The sequence below is a fragment of the Engraulis encrasicolus genome, chromosome 15 (assembly GCF_034702125.1).
Source record: "Engraulis encrasicolus isolate BLACKSEA-1 chromosome 15, IST_EnEncr_1.0, whole genome shotgun sequence".
NCBI lineage: Eukaryota > Metazoa > Chordata > Actinopteri > Clupeiformes > Engraulidae > Engraulis > Engraulis encrasicolus.
The window spans coordinates 2,162,122-2,180,040 of record NC_085871.1 but is presented as its reverse complement, the minus strand read 5'-3'; the positions used below and the strand labels follow the sequence as shown (position 1 = coordinate 2,180,040).

The following is a 17,919-nucleotide window of genomic DNA, read 5'->3' as shown; positions in this document are numbered from 1 at the left end:
GTCTGTTTCTCCCTTAATATTGGTGTCAGATTCACACAAATGCATTCTTGGGTGCTACCTTGCTACTAAACAGGCACAGCAAGTATGATTGAAATCTGTGTCGGTCAGGTCCCAAAGTGTCTGAATTCACGTGAAATGACCCACAGGGATTATGCTATGGAATAGCCTTCCACTAAATATTAAAATGGCAGAAACAAAAAGGTCTTTTAAACAAAGAGTTGGAGTATTTTTGTGGGATAAAGTGGAGAACTAGGTGACGTAGGAATGTGATGGCATATGTGTATGTAATATCTGTTACATGTTTTTGTTATGTCTTGTCCTCTTCCATCAGGGACCATGTTGGAAATAAGTGTTTATGCTTTTACATGTTATCCCTTGGATACCTTTTGTCTTCCTATATCCACAAATAAACCAAACCAAACCAAACGAGCAAAAAATTTAACTTTCAGTTTGGCTTATTTGCCCTGGTCTGTCTTCATGTATTTTTTGTGGGGATTTGAACACAAGTCTGGCAAATAAAGTGAATTGAATTGAAATTAAAGGAATTGAATTACCATCCTTATCCTCTGGGTGGTGAACTTTGGAATGACTCCTCCGGCCTGAGCGCCACCTACCGAGCCGCTTGAAAAATGTTGCCTCTTCATCATGGCTACTAAACTCCATAGCGCCCCCTTCAGACAATTTCACGGCGCTTGTGAACTTCACCTAAATCAACAATGAAAAGATGCATTAATGCATGGGACGACATAGCAGGGCTGCACAATTAATAGAAATAATAAAAAATCATGATATCGAAATTGGGATTCAATCGGAATTTAATCGTGCAATAATGATCTGCCTTTGAGCGTCCTTGAAGCCAGAACACACTGACAGGCTGGTGTTACTGGACAGAAATGTGTCCACCTAAGTTTCATGCTATTGCCTCTTTCATAATTATTAAAATTCAGATTTATTTTGCTCGTCCCGTATATAATTCATTCTTGGTTATATTTCATTTTGTTATTATTTAAAAGAAAATTCTGCAAAAAAAACAATAAACGTGATTAATAATCGTGATTACAATTTTCACCCAAATAATCGTGATTATGTTTTTTTCCCATAATCGTGCAGCCCTACAGCATTGTGTAGATTATTTATTTTGTGCACTGTATTTAATATTAACGAATGCAGCACATTTTAATGTGTGTGGCATGTCGTACATGTTTTAGGCGTATGATGAATAGTATTAAAAAGTTAAGGGTATTCATTTACAGTGCATGACAAAAGTGGAATCATCTTTGGAAAAGGGTCCATTCTGGGATAACGGCCAGGCAGATCAATTTGATACAATGTGTGGCGTATGGTCTCAGTACTGACAGTTTGATTTGTAATGTCTGCTGGGAACCTCTCTGTTTACTGTTTGTGTCTACCCATTGTCATATGTATTGTATGTGCCTTGCAGCTGTGTATCTTGTCCATTGTTTGTATTAGTTTTGTTTTTGATGTTGGGCGATATGCCACAAAAAAATCCTATGAACTTTGTTGACAAGGCAAATAAACTCTTGAACTTGAACTTGATCACACACTTCTTCAACCCCTGCAGCAAGGCTAAAAGCAGTCAACACATGTTTTAAAATAAATAAATAAATAAAATAAATAATAAAAAAAAATGGAATAAAAAGAATGATGTGTATAAAAACTATGCTTTTGAAGCAAAATTCAGTTCTGTGATGGCCGCTGAGAAACTGGTTTTCAGTCTGTTTGTCCCCGTCTTCATGGACCTGAATCTCCTGCCTAATGGCAGCAATTCAAACAGACTGTGACCTGGGTGGGATGTGTCTCTCAGAATGCACTTGGCCTTTTTTAGGCAGCGGGTGCTGTATAGTCCCTCCAAAGATGGAAGAGGGCAGCCAATTATGTTCTTTGCGGCCTTTATGACCCCCTTGAGCTCTTTCCTCTGTGCCACAGTGCAGCCTGGGAACCACACACAAAGACAATATCGATGTCAATATGCTCTCCACTGAGCAGCGGTAGAAAGACACAAGCAGCTTCTGACAGAGGTTGTTTTTCCTAAGTATTCTTAGGAAATAAAGTCTTTGCTGTGCCTTTTTCACTAGCCCAGTGGTGTTGACACCCCAGGTCAAGTCCTCCCTGATGTGAACTCCCAGGAAACGGAAGTCTGACACCCTCTCCACACACACCCCCTCAATCAGAAGTGGCTGGATGGCAGTCCTCTTCCTCCTGAAATCCACCACCAGCTCCTTGTTCTTGGCTGTGTTCAGGAGCAAGTTGTTCTCTCTGCACCACCCCACCAAGCGCTCTACTTCATCTATGTAGGCAGACTCATGCCCATTTGAAATAAGTCCAACTACTGTGGTGTCATCAGCAAATTTCACTATGGTGTTATTAGTGTAGACTGGGGAGCAGTCGTGGGTGTACAGTGTGTACAGCAGAGGACTTAACACACATCCCTGCGGCGAGCCACTGCTGAGTTTGAGGTCCATGGAGGTGTTATGACCTATGCGCACTCGCTGGGTGCGACCTGTTAAAAAGTCTTTAATTCAAAGGCAGGTGGAGTGTGGTATGCCAATGCTTGATAGTTTGTCCACCAGTCTGCTAGGGAGGATGGTATTAAAGGCAGAGCTGAAGTCGATGAAAAGCAGCCGAGCATAACTCCCCTGCTGCTCCAGATGGTACAATGCAGCATGGAGAGCAGTGGCTATTGCATCCTCAGTGGCCCTATTTTCCCTGTATGCAAACTGGTGTGGGTCAAAAGTGGGGGGGATGAAGCACAGGTGCCATCGGGTTGAACCACAGATGCCATCGGGTTGATGGCCCGCAGTATGCTCCTCACCTCATGCTCCTCCACTGCAAAGACGATGGTGTGGTCAGCAGTGGGGAGTTGCCTTCCTTCCTCTGGTTGAATTGCCTCAAAACGAGTGAAGAAGTGATTTAGCTCCTCTACCAGGGAAACATCGCCTTCAGCACCCCCAGCTCTGGTCTTGTAACTGGTGATGTGCTGTATTCCCTGCCACACATCTCTCACTCTCTCTATCTCACTCACTCTATCTCCTGCTCACTTGCTCTCCACTATCTCTCTCTGTCTCTCTCTCTCTGCTCTACTTTGATTGTTTCCATCACTAAGGCCATTGCGATTACATGGCTAACAGGTGGGAATACTACACAACAACAGCAAACTATGAGCTAATACAGAGCAACAGATGTCAGTAGCCAGGGTGTAAAACCAGCTGTTAATAAACAAACGTCAAGGAGATGATTTGGAAATAAAATCCTGCGCAATAGCTTGGGCTGGCTGTTGGATCATTCTTTAACAGTTGTTCGATTATCAAATGAATGTTGAGTGAAACAAATACATGCAATGAAATCTGGAGGCTACCTGTGCAATTTCTTGAAGGAGAGGTGTGGCTTACGGGGTGTTATGAAATCATTTGGCATACACGTAACCCAAAGCAAATCGAGTCAGTTGTATCTATTCAAGCAAACTGCAAACTTCAAGTAGTTTGCGTCTCTCTGGATGAAGTTATTTTAATGTTTTTAACAAAAACGTTGGCAATGTCTGGAGGGTTCACATACTTCCAAGCTAGCTAGTGCAATAGGATTCAGTGATAATTGCTATCTTGGAACTAGAACTTACATCAACAGATTAAGAGGATGGCTGGAGGTACAAAAGAACGATAAAAATATGTTATTCAACTCAAGGGGATATGTAAAATAAGCTTATTTCCAGAAATAGTTCTGTATCGCTTCAACTATCTTGGAATTGATAAAGACAAACATAAAACAAACCTTTGAACTTTGTCGAATGAAAGACAGGCGATCCACTGAACTGATGTCTAACAAGTCCTCTACACCATCCGTCAAACCAGACAGGGAGGATCGTTTCAGCCAATTACCTAAACAATGCAAAAAAAATTCAGAAAAACTAAGACGAGCAAAGTAAATGAGACAGAATAGTCACTTTCGATATACATTGACCATGTAACGATGCGTGTACACCAAAAGCGACCTATGCTACCAGAATGATAGAAGTCATTATTTCTCTATAGAGGGTCAACGAATAGAGCGACCAAATTGAAGAGACCTGGGCGATCAGAGCGAATTTCAGCAATTAAAGTCAAGTTAATATTATTGCAATGAGCTATGACGCGGTTCGGTGAAAACCAATTGGAATGTTCACATCTCTGAATGTCCAAGGCTGACAAGCCAGAGCTGTTATGTGATTAGCTATGTCAAACATGTCAATGTCACATCCAGAGCGAACACAGCGAATTCATGACTTCTTCAATAACCTTGGCTTCTCGGTAGCTTAGGTTGTTACTGGTGTACACGCAGCTGAAGACTGTGCACACTGTATGCATACAAACTAAATGGGAATTCTCGAATCAAGAGGTCTATAATCACAGGGATGCCAAGAACACCAAAGAACTAGGGCACATACATAAGAGGATACACACATGGCAACATAAAGGGAGAACATGAGAATGAGAAGATGATAAAGGACAGATCATTCATGTAATATTTTCACATACAAATTCAAAAATGGAATATATTAAGACTTGACATGCCATTGTAAGCCATTGCAAGCTAAAACTATCAAGTCCAAGTCAAGTCTCGAGTCAGTAGCATACAACTCTGAGTCAAGCCACTCATAATATCAAGTAATTCAAAATATTGCCAAGTTAAGCCTCAAGTCAAGTCATTTGTGACTCAAGTCTGACACGAGTCCAAGTCACAAGTCCACATCTCTGCAAATCACACACATCCACTACGAACAAAAGACAATACACATACGTAACATAGATAGCGTGAGTGGTAGACGAATAGTCCGATGACATGCTGATGATGAGAAAAAACAAGAAGATAGAAAAAGATGGATGAGCTGTGTATTATTGACTGTAAACACGCACCAGTAAGATTACATCGACACACTTAAAGTATTAGCTCTAACAACAACAACAACAATTTTTTTTTATTCTATGTCTTCTGAAATAAAGAAACATGGCATTGATTTATTTATATAAACTGTAATAGCTTGCCTCAGCATAGTATATAGTTTCAAATGGAGCTAAAGTTGGAAGCTATTTCACATCTTCCTGAATTAAATATGCCTACGTGACACAACCCATGTGTAGCTACAGAAAATGAAACCTGGCCAGCTTCTATTCACATAAAAAAATGAGCACTTTGATGTCAATGCAATGTCAACGGTATTTTCACTCCTAATCTTTTTGTTTTGTTTTTCCAATTTCCCAACCCACCATCATCTCTCTGTAGTACTACTTTCAAGTCTATCTTCTCCACCCTATCCGAAAATGTAAAAAAAAAACACACACAAAAATCTCTTACCCTCTCACTCCCATCAGTGTTAGAAAGCACCACATTTCATTTTGCGTAAATACACGTCGTCCAATTAGTCACTAGTGTAAACATCCTGTCGCATAACATGACACTTATAGTATGAATATGAATGTATTTAGAGTAGTGGATTTATTTAAATACATTCATATTATACTTCTAGCACAGTCTCCAATCAGGCTGTGTCAACATTTCTGAATGTAAGCCTACAACATAGTATTTGATACTGTATTGTTTAATAACCCAATTTTGTATAGGATGTGTAGGTAGATGTAAGATATAAGTTATACATGTAAATTCTGTTGAACTTTAACTATGACTTACCAATTGGTAGCTTGAGCTTCTTGCGAAGAGAGATACGGCGTGATCGTGAGCGCGAGCGCCGCTCACTGGTGGTACCGCTGTGGGCGGTCGTGCACTCTGACGTGTCCTGCTCTGACTGGCTGCTGGTGTCACTGGCTGCACTCTGGGACTTGAACATCTTCCTCCAGAAATCCTTCTTGCCAAGTAGAGCACCTGGAATCTGCTCTTCGCTAAACCCACAAATGCATAAAAGTTGCCATCCTCAATGACAATGCAAACATGTGTAAAAAAAAAAAAAATCGTGTTGAGTTCTTGCAGTTAAATTCTGCAATCAATAAAGAAATTGCATTGCCATCACATTGCTATCAATCATCTCATGGTGGATGACAGTAGGTACAGGGGTTGGACAATGAAACTGAAACACCAGTCCTTTCAGTGTGGGAGGTTGGTTTCATGGCTAAATTGGATCAACCTGGTGGCCAATCTTCATTAATTGCACACTGAACCAGTAAGAGCAGAGTGTGCAGGTTAAATTAGCAGGGTAAGCACAGTTTTGCTCAAAATATTGCAATGCACACAACATTATGGGTGACATATCAGAGTTCCATAGAGGACAAAATGTTGGTGCGCATCTTGCTGGTGTATCTGTGACCAAGACAGCAGGTCTTTTTGATGGATCAAGAGCCACGGTGTCTAGGGTAATGTCAGCATACCACCAATAAGGACGAACCACATCCAACAGGATTAATTGTGGATGCAAGAGGAAGCTGTCTGAAAGGGATGTTTGGGTGCTAACCTGGACTGTATCCAAAAAACATAAAAACACAGCTGCCCAAATCACTACAGAATTAAATGTCCACCTCAATTCTGAACTGTCCACTGGGAGCTCCACAGGGTCAATGTATATGGCTCTACACCATACATTATTGTGGTTTAAAACAAGGTGTTTCAGTCTCATTTTCCAACCCCTGTATATCAAGAGCATTGACTGTAAATGGCAAGCAATAACATTGTTCTCAAGTACTGAAAACCTGAAATATCTGACACCTGCAGCAACTTGGTAATAAGCTAGAGATTTTCTTTTGTTTTGACTTTCTTTTTTTCTGTACAAGTCTGGAGCAGGGTTGAACCATCTGCCAGACCGCATCCGTCCCACAGGCCTTATGTTTGACACCCCTGATATATGATCTCCTATTGATGGATCAGCATTAAAAACTAGCACTCACTGTTCTGGTGTTTGAGGGGGTCGACTGGAGATGCAGCTGCGACACTCATCAATAGCAGCAGAAGATTGATGTGACTTCTCCCCCAGTGGCCCCGCCTCTGATCTGAACACAGCAACAAATAAATACAAATGAAGTCCTAGTTCTTATCTGCACGTGATTTGTAGCCTGGAAACTCCCATACTGCCTTTAGTTCTACACAATCGTTTCGATCTGAAAGACAGTCTGGCGAGGATGACTCATAACAGACAAGATCATGGTCCCTGTCTCTGTCCAATCAGAAGCGGGTGTGCCATAATGGCCAAGCATTCCGACCTTTACAGTTTCTCTGTCCAATCAGAGAACAGGGCAGTGTGTCATAATAGCCAAGTATTCTGGCCCCTACGGAATTTACAATAGACAGCTCCCCAGACCTAATCTTACTTGTGATTAGGTCTGTTGTTAACCAGGCAACGTGCTTTGTGGGTATGTGACTGTTTCTGTGTATGTACCTGCGTGCAGGTGGTTTGCCGGCACCCTCTTTTTCCTCAGGTTTGCGTTGACCGCTGAGCTTCTCTGTGCTGTCCAGAAGGGCGCTCAAGGCGACACGCCGAAACACATTCCCATGCGACTCTTTTATGAACTGCACTAGTTGCCGAATGTCACAGTAAAGACCCTGGAAGTAGAAAGAGGTGAGAATATCAGCAGGAGTATTTATCATTTATTGGGCATTTATTTCCATTGCATATGCAGTAGTAAAGGTTTTGAAAATTTTTGACATTCAGGTTTCTAACATGTTCTATCAAACAGCTTCCTTGGCGGAGTTCTGCACTCTCTGAGTGCATTTCAAGTTCAGAATTTTACAGTTTCATTGAGTTTACATTGCACTTTAATTCCGAATTGGACTTTAATTCGTAATTGTGAAGTGTTAACATGATGTTTTCAAAGCCGAATGAAGTTTTATTCAGAATTGAATTCAGTTAATCCTGAATTAAATGTCTCATGTAAACGAGGCCAGTGTTCATGATGTTATGGCAGGTAAAACAGGGGATGGTCAACTGCTCCATGCTATGGAGCATGGAGCAAACAGGAGTTAAACAAGTTTCAATGGCACTAACACATGTAGCCGAAAAACAAATCAGCAGTGGAAGGGTTAATGACTTGGCGATGGCACACAGAAGGGCAAACATTGTCGTCACAAGCAGCAAGCAATTCAAATTATACAGACATATGATTAGAGAAGACAGCGTCATGCCTCTATTTTTTGCACAGATTTACCGTGAAATAAAATATATTCGAATGTGTGCCCCATTTCTTAAGTGGAACCAGAGACTGAACAAGGTTAAAAGAGCCAGACAGATTTAAGAGGTTTGGAGGGGCCACAACCATGAATATTGAAATCACCAACACACAGACATAACACACAGTCGTATTTGCTCATAACCCCAGAGAGAAACTCTGAAAAATCCTGAATTAAGTCCTTGTTGTATTTCAGAGGACAGTATATACTGTAACACCACGGGCACTAGACAAACACATCTCCTACATTACACTATATTCCTACAATTATATAAAAAATAATCTTACCAGATTCTCTGGGCTGTGGAGTTCATGGGTGGTGGAAGCGCAGCGTGTGATGAGGGATTTAAACATGCATCCCACCACCACTGACTCCATGCTTTGGGCCACAGACCGATCCCCTCCTGTGGTGAAGTTATTCCCAAACCCTGCCTTGTCTACAAACAGAACAAAAAACTCTCAGTAATGGCATTAGCAAACATTCCACAGTACATTTACAATTTACCATGGCGTCATTTGCATTGGAAATTATTGGCCTTGCCTTGCATAGAAATGTTTCCCTTTTTAGTTTGTTAATGTTCTGGGGTGCATTTCACAAACTAATGTTAGCCTTTGCAGCCTTGCTAACCTTCTTGACTTGTTGTCTCAAAGCCTAACCTTGATATTAAATGAAACGTTATTTTACACATTTAAAAATGCCTAATGTCAGACCATATGGTGTTAAGATGAATTATCCAGAGTGAAATGTATTGTAAGGTGGATTTTTCGATGACTGGGAGTCATGGAAGGATATGACATCAAGGATGTCACATCTATGATAGCAGTGAATTTTTAAGATTTGCATTGGCGTTGTAAGATCACTCATTTTCGGCAGACAAGGAACGCTATTTTAGTTTTCGTGCGAAACTAGGTAATAGACTACAACGTGCACCTCACATATTTGAAGTGAACTGAGGCTGCATCGAAGCTGAAGCTGAAGTCGACAATCACATCATTGGTTATCATTAATTCTGAGGTACTGCATATGTGTGATCTAGGAGGGAAGGCGAAGTGGATTGGAAAATAGGTTTGATCAGTTCATTAGAGCCCAGTCATTTTGTTTTCTACTTCCTCTACCCCATGAGCTACCCGGCATGGGCGAAGACTTTCTACCCCTACCCCTACCCCTACGCCTTCCCCTTGCCCCTCGTCCCTTGAAACGCAACACCTACAAATTGAGATACCCCTTCAACAATCGCGGAATGGCATTCACAGCATTAGGTTGATGTTAATAGTGAATTTTTTTCATGTGCGTTTCACAGATACCCTTACACATTGTGTGTTGCATTGTACTAAATTTAACATTGTCCCAATCACAGCGAAAATACTTATATTTGTGTGCTTTAGGGTATGCCGCCATTTTTTAAGGCATTTGCAGTGCATTCAGCGAAAGGTACCCCTCTGTTTGAAGTGTGCCTTCAGAAAATCTCTGTTTGAAGAGGTAGAAACCCCTTCCCCTTCCCCCTCTGTTGTGGATTGGGACGGCCATAGCTCTTCACATGAACATGAAAATCTGAGGGGAAGGGGAAAGGCGTAGGGCTAAGGGGTGAAATGGGACTCAGCCTTAGCCTTCTCAAATACTGTATCTCTTCAGGGTTTGCAAATCTTTCACAGTAGGCCTGTGAATTTCACTGGTTGTTGATTGGTGTTAAGTTTAGTTAAGTTGCGGTGATCTACGATGAGTGAACACTAAACTATGACTATGACATCTGAGGGTGCAGATTATATAGAATATTTTCCACAACATTCAGAGATATGCTTACAGAAATATGCTTCTCGAAACATAAATCATATATTTAGAAGAACTGAGATTAAATCTTTTGGAAAGCATTACATTCTGACAATTTTTTGAGTGAGCGCAGCAGAGAAGCTGCGTGATCACCCGTTGAGTTTCATGTCTTTGTAAACAAAAGTTTAATGCTGTAGGCCAAGGGTGTCAAATTCAAATTGAAAATCTGGTACGAAGGGGTCAATCTCAATGTTTATTTTCAAAATAAACTTAAACTTAAATAATAAATAATAATAACAAAATAAACTTAAATGGTGTGTTCACTTAAACAAATAATTTTAATTTCACACCCACCCTTTCCAATCATATGTACAGTATACGGTAGTTCAAATGTGCCTACACATATTTTGTTGCATATGACTGTGAGCCATATCATTGGGCTGGGCCCACTCATATTCCTGTGACACACCAAATTTAATTTTCAAGGCTTCCTACGCTATTGTCACATGTGTGAGATTTTGATTTTTTTTTTAATGTTTGCTGTGCCATTTTATTTGGGTTGTTTTGCAGTGTTTTGAGTTTGGTGTGCAGTGTCTAATCCCCAGTGCCTTCTAAATGCCACCTGATAATGACTTTCTATTAGACCAATCAAGAGTTGCTAGTTGGTGAGTTTGGCTTAATTGGGAACAGGTGTGCGCAGGGAGCAGGTCTCTATTTCTTTCTCAACAGGCACTGCACAGCAGAGCACGGGGGCAGAGGGTGAACAGGCCGGTGAGGTGAGAGCAGCTCTTTGAGGAGGAAACTGACGAAACCGGGTGCAGAGAACGTTTGTGGACTTCGTGTCCGACAGAAGACAACGGCGAGAGACCCGTCCAGAGCCCCGGCTGCCGTAGTGGAGATTCAGCGCGCACCACATCCCCGGGCCTCAGGTTATACCTGTGCCCGGACTGAAGTAAGTGGTTACGGCTACTACGTGACTCCAAATCCTTCTGGTTGATCTACTAGCACCGTTTCGCTGCCGAGTGTTTCCTCTTGCAGTATCTGCGCGTTCGGGCTCTACTTTACCTCCGCCTGCCCTCTGCTGGACCCTTGGTTTGGGGTTTGCCTGGTCACGGGCAAAATAATGGTTCAAACAAAAATGGGTAACTGACCCCTGTGACACTATACATTAATGGTGTATGTGGGCCAACTGTAACACACATTTGATATGATCTCGAGGGGTTGAACAAAATGACACCGCAGGCTAGACATCCCCGCTTTAGGGAGATGTATTGTTCCTTAGCACCTGTGCAGTCCGGTGCTTGCTGAGCAGAGCATGTAAGTGAAGAGGGCTATGTGGTGAAACACATTATTACACCCATTTTGAAAGGCGCTATATAAAAAAGGTATTATTTCTTATCCAAGGGAACCCAGCATGAACTAGCATCCCTTTCACCTAGGTGAAAAAAACACCAATCAATCAATCAGACTAGTGATTATACCCATCTGTGATTCGCCAGACCAGCACAAAGGGAAGCCAAAGGGAAGGCTTTGTCTTACAAAATCCATCCATTGCCTACACATTACAAATAGCCATGCGTAAAACGTCAAAGACGTTGGCACAAAGTGGGGAACAGATACACAGAGGGCTGTGATAAAGTTCAAAAGCTATCAGGTAAAATTGACACAGCAGACATATAGAGCATATAGAATGCTATGCTTTGAGTTTTGGTGGGTGTTACAAATGCGTAATCAACAGTGATTCTAAAAAGGCAACCCAGATAGGGTTGACCATATCCCTACAGCTACCCAGGTTTGAAGATGTATCGTAGGCCATATCAGAACCATGACGACATGCTGCAATCCATCAACATGCAGGAGCAGATTATAATAAAAAGTAATTGACTTTTCTTGGCCTGTAAAAGGGTACAACGCCATGTCTAGATCATTGGGACTTCTGCAAACCATGAAAAGAGCCATTATCCAAAAATGGAGAAAGCATGGTACAGTGGTACACATTTCCGAGAGTGGATGTCATCCTGAAACTACCCCAATAACACAGTGGCATGTATCCAAGAGATCAGAAAGGATCACAGAATAACATCCTATCAACTAGAGGTGTTAATGGCCCCTGAAAATGGCAGCGTTATTGATTCAACCATAAGACACAGACTTGGCAAAAATGGTATGCATGTGAGAGTCCACCAAAGCCACCACAACACATTTATGATCCCTAAAAAAAGATTCTGGGAAAATATTCTGCAGATACTGTATATGAAATAAAAGTTGAACTCTTGGAAAGAGGGCATCCTGCAATATCTTGTGTGAAACGAACACTGCACTTAGTAAAAAAAGAACGTCACATCATGTTTTGCTGCCCAAGGACCTACACAACCTGCTATGATTGAAGTAACCATGAATTCTGCTTTCTACAAAAAATCCTGGTGGATGTCCAGCCATCAGTTGTGACTATTAATTTGTGCGTGCGTGTGCGCGCGCGTGTGTGTGTGTGTGCGTGTGTGAATTGCAAATGTCTTATCAATACGTTTAGTTTAATTGCACATTAGAATAAAGTCAAAAGCAAGTTCAATCTATACAATACAAAAAAGTACACTTTGACTTGACTTTTGACTTTGAAAGACACTTTTCTCGAACACTTGTCTCAAATTGTTACTAGGGGTGGTTCAAAAATCAATATGTTTAGGGGGGCATAACTTTTTCACATGGATTCATCATATAGGTTCAAATTTCAGGTTCAGACAGGGGTTTTCCCTTCATAAATAAAACCAGTATGTAAAACGTATTTTTTGAGCTATCTGTACGTTACATTAAGTTTCCTTGATCTGAAATAATTGAGTGTGGCAAAGATGCAATAAAACCTAAGAAATATGTATGGGGGCAAATACTTCATAAAAGCCACATCCAAAAGAGCACATCATAACAACAATGGAGAGACTGCTGCTGCATACACTCAGACCCCAGATGAGCCATGCACAGGACCTACTACAGTTTGCATACGGAGAGAAGGTTGGAGTGGAAGATGCCATCACATACCTACTGCACAGGACCCACTTTCATGGACATCACCTCAGCCACCTCAAGTAACAGACAGTACTTAGTCTATTATAGAGTGTGACTCCACCCATTAGCTAAACTTTTGGTACACATTTGACCACAAACGTGTCAATATCTCTTAATCCTGTGGTGCAAAAGCAGGGAAAATCAGTTGACATGCACACAAAGTCACGATACAGCTGCATTCACGTCATGTCATTTGTTCGTGAAAAAAACATGTAATTACCGATTGAATTTCGTTTCATTTCAAGGTGTAATTTGTAAAATATTTGGATTAGAAAGTATTGGTTGCTCACGAAAAATTTACCAGTTGAAGTGTCAACTCAAATTCAGCAAGAATTCCATTACGTAGCCTTGTGGTATTCGCACTTGCCTCTCAACGGGAAGACGTGAGCCACGCAGGTTCGAATCCACTGTGCAGCATGTTGACACGAAAACGTGAAATCATGTTTTGTACTCCACAGTGAAACACATTTTCCCTTGGCTGCACGTGTGTGTTGGTAATGCACAAAATAAATGATCTAGTTCCGCCAGATTTTCCACATGCATGTCTTATAATTGTGAGACAACAATGTGGATTCGAACCTGCGTGGCTCACATCTTCCCATTGGGATGCAAGCGTGAATACCACTAAGCTACAAAATGAAATTCGCACCAATTTTTTGGAGACTTGAGACTTCAACTGGTAAATTTGCGAGAGTAACTAATACTTTCTTATCCAAATATTTTACAAATTACACCTCGAAATGAAACGAAATCCAAGCGGCATGCAGATAAAACTAAATTATTAGTGCGGAAGGTGACATATTCTAAAGCCATGGCCGTGTTTTTTCCACAAAGAAATGACAAGAAGGTGTTTGTGGAGGAAACAGCTAAGACATGACTCAGCAAAACAGAAGGCCGTGTCATCCAATCAGAAGGGCTATTCCTCCTTTTCTCTTATTGCGTCCATGCTCACGCACTGTGGAAAGGAGAAAGTAAGTAGCCATACTTCTCTGGGCTTCGAGAAACACACGTATTTCGGCTTGGAGTGAGTAGATGCTCAGAGAGTTAATCTATGAAAACATGCTAACGTTCCAGAAATCCATCCCAGAGTTGGTTATGAGTGATTCTACGTTTCCCTGCACTGTTGACCGTAACACAGTTGAGTAACACGGTTGACTGTTTTGAAAGTGTTTTTGTGCTATTGATCCCTTATGTGTTGGAAATATCCTATGAACAGACACTAGGGATTATCTCTGGAGAAGGCAGTCTTGTGTAAGGAGGGTGACTAAATTCAAATCAGACGTTACAGGGATTTATAATGAAAAATGTGTCAATCTGTATCACAGTGAATCATAAAATCCTACTTATGAAGCTCAACAATCACATTTGCACAGTTGCACAGATTAATGACAACATTATTGCTAAGGGACATAAGCACTTTCAAATGTATGTTGTTTCAACTCTGTAGTATTTTATATATGTTTGAATTGACATAGTATTTGTATTTATCAAACGATTTAAGATTAAGCTTAGCAATTTGTTTGTTTAGAAACTTAACCCTGTAAGACCTGAACCATGAAAGCAATGACAGAAAATTATAATTTCTTGGAATTTGCCTCAATATTGGTCCCTTATAAGAAATGTAAAAAAAAAAAAATAATTTAAATTTTGTTAAGGTCACTAAGATATTTAATGCATCATATATGATGCATCAGGCTTTAAATAAATGACCAGGCCAATTTCGTGACCATTGAAAAATGACTTTTAATGCATTTACAACTTTTTTTTAATTAAAAAAAGTTGTCAGACAATTTAATTTGAGGATTATCTTTAAATATTTAGTGAGATCCTGCCATTTTTTTTAGCATATCCTTGTTTTAGCAGGACCATATTTTACATTTCCCACAGCCTGGTTGTTTTTTTGTTTTTTTAAATCTATGTAAAAACATAGCTGATCGAATGCTTAACAACCTATTTATGAGTGTAATATAGATCATTATTCATTTTTGAATATATGGGTCCATTACTACAATTGGACCATTTCTCCATTCACTTCAATGCATTTTTTACGAGATCATAATTTCAACATTTTGCATTACATTTTCAAAATTGCAAGTAAAACCTGTTTCTTAAGGCAATATCTTTGTCTTGAAGTGAAACAACTTGTGTGTTTTGTTAAATGATCGTCGTGGTATGCTTTGTAAGGTTCCCTATGGCAAAATGCATTGATGGCTGACTTCCTGCCACCGTCGGATGGTGCTTATTTGTTTCATCAGTTTTAGCACGATCTCTCTGCAACACGGTGTAAAAATATAAACTCTTCCTTGATTAATTGCACAAAGTAAGTGTTCAAATTAAAGTATATAGAGTTATATTTCGGAAATTTGTACACAAACCCTTTGCAATTTGACGATATCTCTGCGTCGGTCAGGGAAACCGCTTCTACCCCATTTTTCCATTTTTCGCCGAGCTGTGGTCAACTTGTTGTTGACCGCTGCTCTCTTGTGGCGGTTTCCATGTACTGCAGGACGTTTGGAAATGACACGCAGGATGTATTTGAGATCGATTTTTTTTGTGTCAGCGGGGAGAGGGCTTTGAATTTGATGAAACAAATATGATGCGTCCGGCACGATAGGGTTAAATATATACACTATGTAAACATCTAGGTCATTTAGTTGAAAAAAAACTGATAATTGACATTGTGCTTTTACCAAAAGCATAGGCGGATCGTAGAATCACTCTTATACTTCCTGTGGAGGCTGCGGTCATTCAATGTGTGCAACAAACTTCTGAGTATATTCTATCAGTCTGTGGTAGCCTTTTTGTGGGCATGTCCAGACATGCTAACACATAGAAGGGTGCCGATGTTAGGTGACAGCGGGCCATCTTGACAGAGGATCTACAGAAGAGTATGTTCAGCTGGAGGCTCAAGTCACTGAAATGCAGAATTGACAGACTGGGAAAATCCCAAGAGTCATCCAGCTCTATAATTTGTCAATTATGTCAACTTTTCTGCATAGTGTTCACTCTGATCTATCTTTATTCTTTTTTTAATCTATTTTTAATCTATACAGAGGAACCTTGAACATACACTTCCACTTGAGGATGCATAAAGTTTCTATTTATCGATCTATCTACCGGTATCTATCTACCGGTATCTATCTATCTATCTATCTATCTATCTATCTATCTATCTATCTATCTATCTATCTATCTATCTATCTATCTATCTATCTATTTCTACACAGCACTGTAGGTTCCAATCGTGGCAAGAATGTACAATTTGTATGGAACATGATGTGATGAGCTGCAAGTGTTTTTTATACCTAATTGTTACATAATGTAAATGAGGTGAAACAGGGGGATCTTCCCTATGTTCCACAGATTCCATGTTCCCTTGTCAGGAAATTCTCCATCCAGATATCTATCTGAGGGGTCATCTTCATTTTCTACTTAGTTTATTTGCTGCAATCATCAAACTTGGATGGCAATTTCATGTATGTGTGTACACTGTACATGTATGTGAGGTCATTTCAATGTTGAACTGTGCCAAGGACGAAAGTCAGCTGATTTTCACAACTGAACGGGGAACAAGGAACATGGGACATAGGACAACAGGGAACATAGGACAAATGAAACATGGTTACACTCCCAATCAGAGTAGGACTATTTATGCACCTGGAGGAAGTGAACCATTGTACATATGTTGCCGAAATCATACCAAAAAAGGTCAAAGTGAAAAGCAAGATTTAACGCTTATCCAAACAATGGCTTAATGATACGTTGCGATAATTTGTTCACATTTGCTTTTGGGAAACACCTACATCCTTGAATCATACATCGGACTAGTATAGTTGTACACATTGGATGTTGCATAGCTCTAAACAATATTTTTTTGCAAACACCAGTGCTGTTCCTCCGCCAAATCTAGTAGGTTGCTATTGAAGTTGAGTTTTGGGAATATTATTGTGATAATCAATATACCCGCTCTACTCCAGTGTAAAAATGTGAACGTACACAGTAAATTACATCATTTGCAGACAGTGTTGCCAAATTGGGCCGTTTCCCGCCCAATTGGGCTGCTTGGGATGGCCATCTGCAGTTTAAATTTTTTTTTTTTAAAGAGTATTTGGGCTGGGGTTTCTGCAAACCTATGTCCAAAGAAATGAATAAAATGTAGTTCAAAATGGGCAGGATATAGTGATTCCAGGCAGTTTTTGAGCATTTTTGGGCTGAAAATCATCAGTCTCATCTGGCAAACCAGCAGAGTAGGGTAAGTAGCTCAACAATGAGTGCGTTCATATGCAGTTCAGTATCCGGAGTATGATCGGGATATTGAAGTATCACAAATTTGCGATTAAACACAAAAAAATATACCTTTTCCAACTTCAGTGTCTCAGATAAGCCCTTATTAAACCGGGATGTTAACACATGGAAACACCTTATCCCGGATACCCAGGCTTTCCATGGAACATTGTTGCTGATATCCAGGCTAAATGCATTGGAGGAGAGTTATATAACGGCTTAGAGTGTAGACCGGGATCACACTCAGTATTCAAATAAATGCCTTTTCCCGAATTTGATAATAACTGGGATAATAAGTCTCGTATTCGGGATACAGAACTGCATATAAACGCATCCTTTGCTACTTTGAGACATTTAATTTGGAATTAACTCACTTTAATTCTGAATACATCTTGGAATTAAATGAAAGATCAAAGTAAACTTGACGGAACTATTTAATTCTGAATTATTAATTCGGAATTAAAAACGTCATGTAACCATTACCATTGATAGCTTGGCTGAAGTATGAGCGATTTGAGAAAAGGATGTATTTTGCCAAAAGCAAAGTAATAACATAGTACAATGGTAGCTAAATACTAATCTAAGTTATTTGCGAAACGCAAGGCAAGGTTCATTTTCAATTGATATGAATGCTCTTTGGTAAATGAC

General features: G+C 40.2%; 1 protein-coding gene across 1 annotated transcript in view; it reads right to left on the bottom strand.

Annotated features, from left to right (window-relative positions):
- Nucleotides 1–17,919, bottom strand: part of LOC134463615 (protein unc-80 homolog) — a 179,701-nt gene that overhangs the window by 116,931 nt on the left and 44,851 nt on the right. The window contains exons 18-23 of the mRNA XM_063216795.1: nt 8,448–8,596; nt 7,373–7,536; nt 6,885–6,986; nt 5,680–5,888; nt 3,787–3,893; nt 555–705 (exon numbers count right to left, since the gene is read on the bottom strand). Coding sequence (XP_063072865.1) covers nt 555–705; nt 3,787–3,893; nt 5,680–5,888; nt 6,885–6,986; nt 7,373–7,536; nt 8,448–8,596 — 882 coding nt within the window. The remainder of the gene's footprint in view (nt 1–554; nt 706–3,786; nt 3,894–5,679; nt 5,889–6,884; nt 6,987–7,372; nt 7,537–8,447; nt 8,597–17,919) is intronic.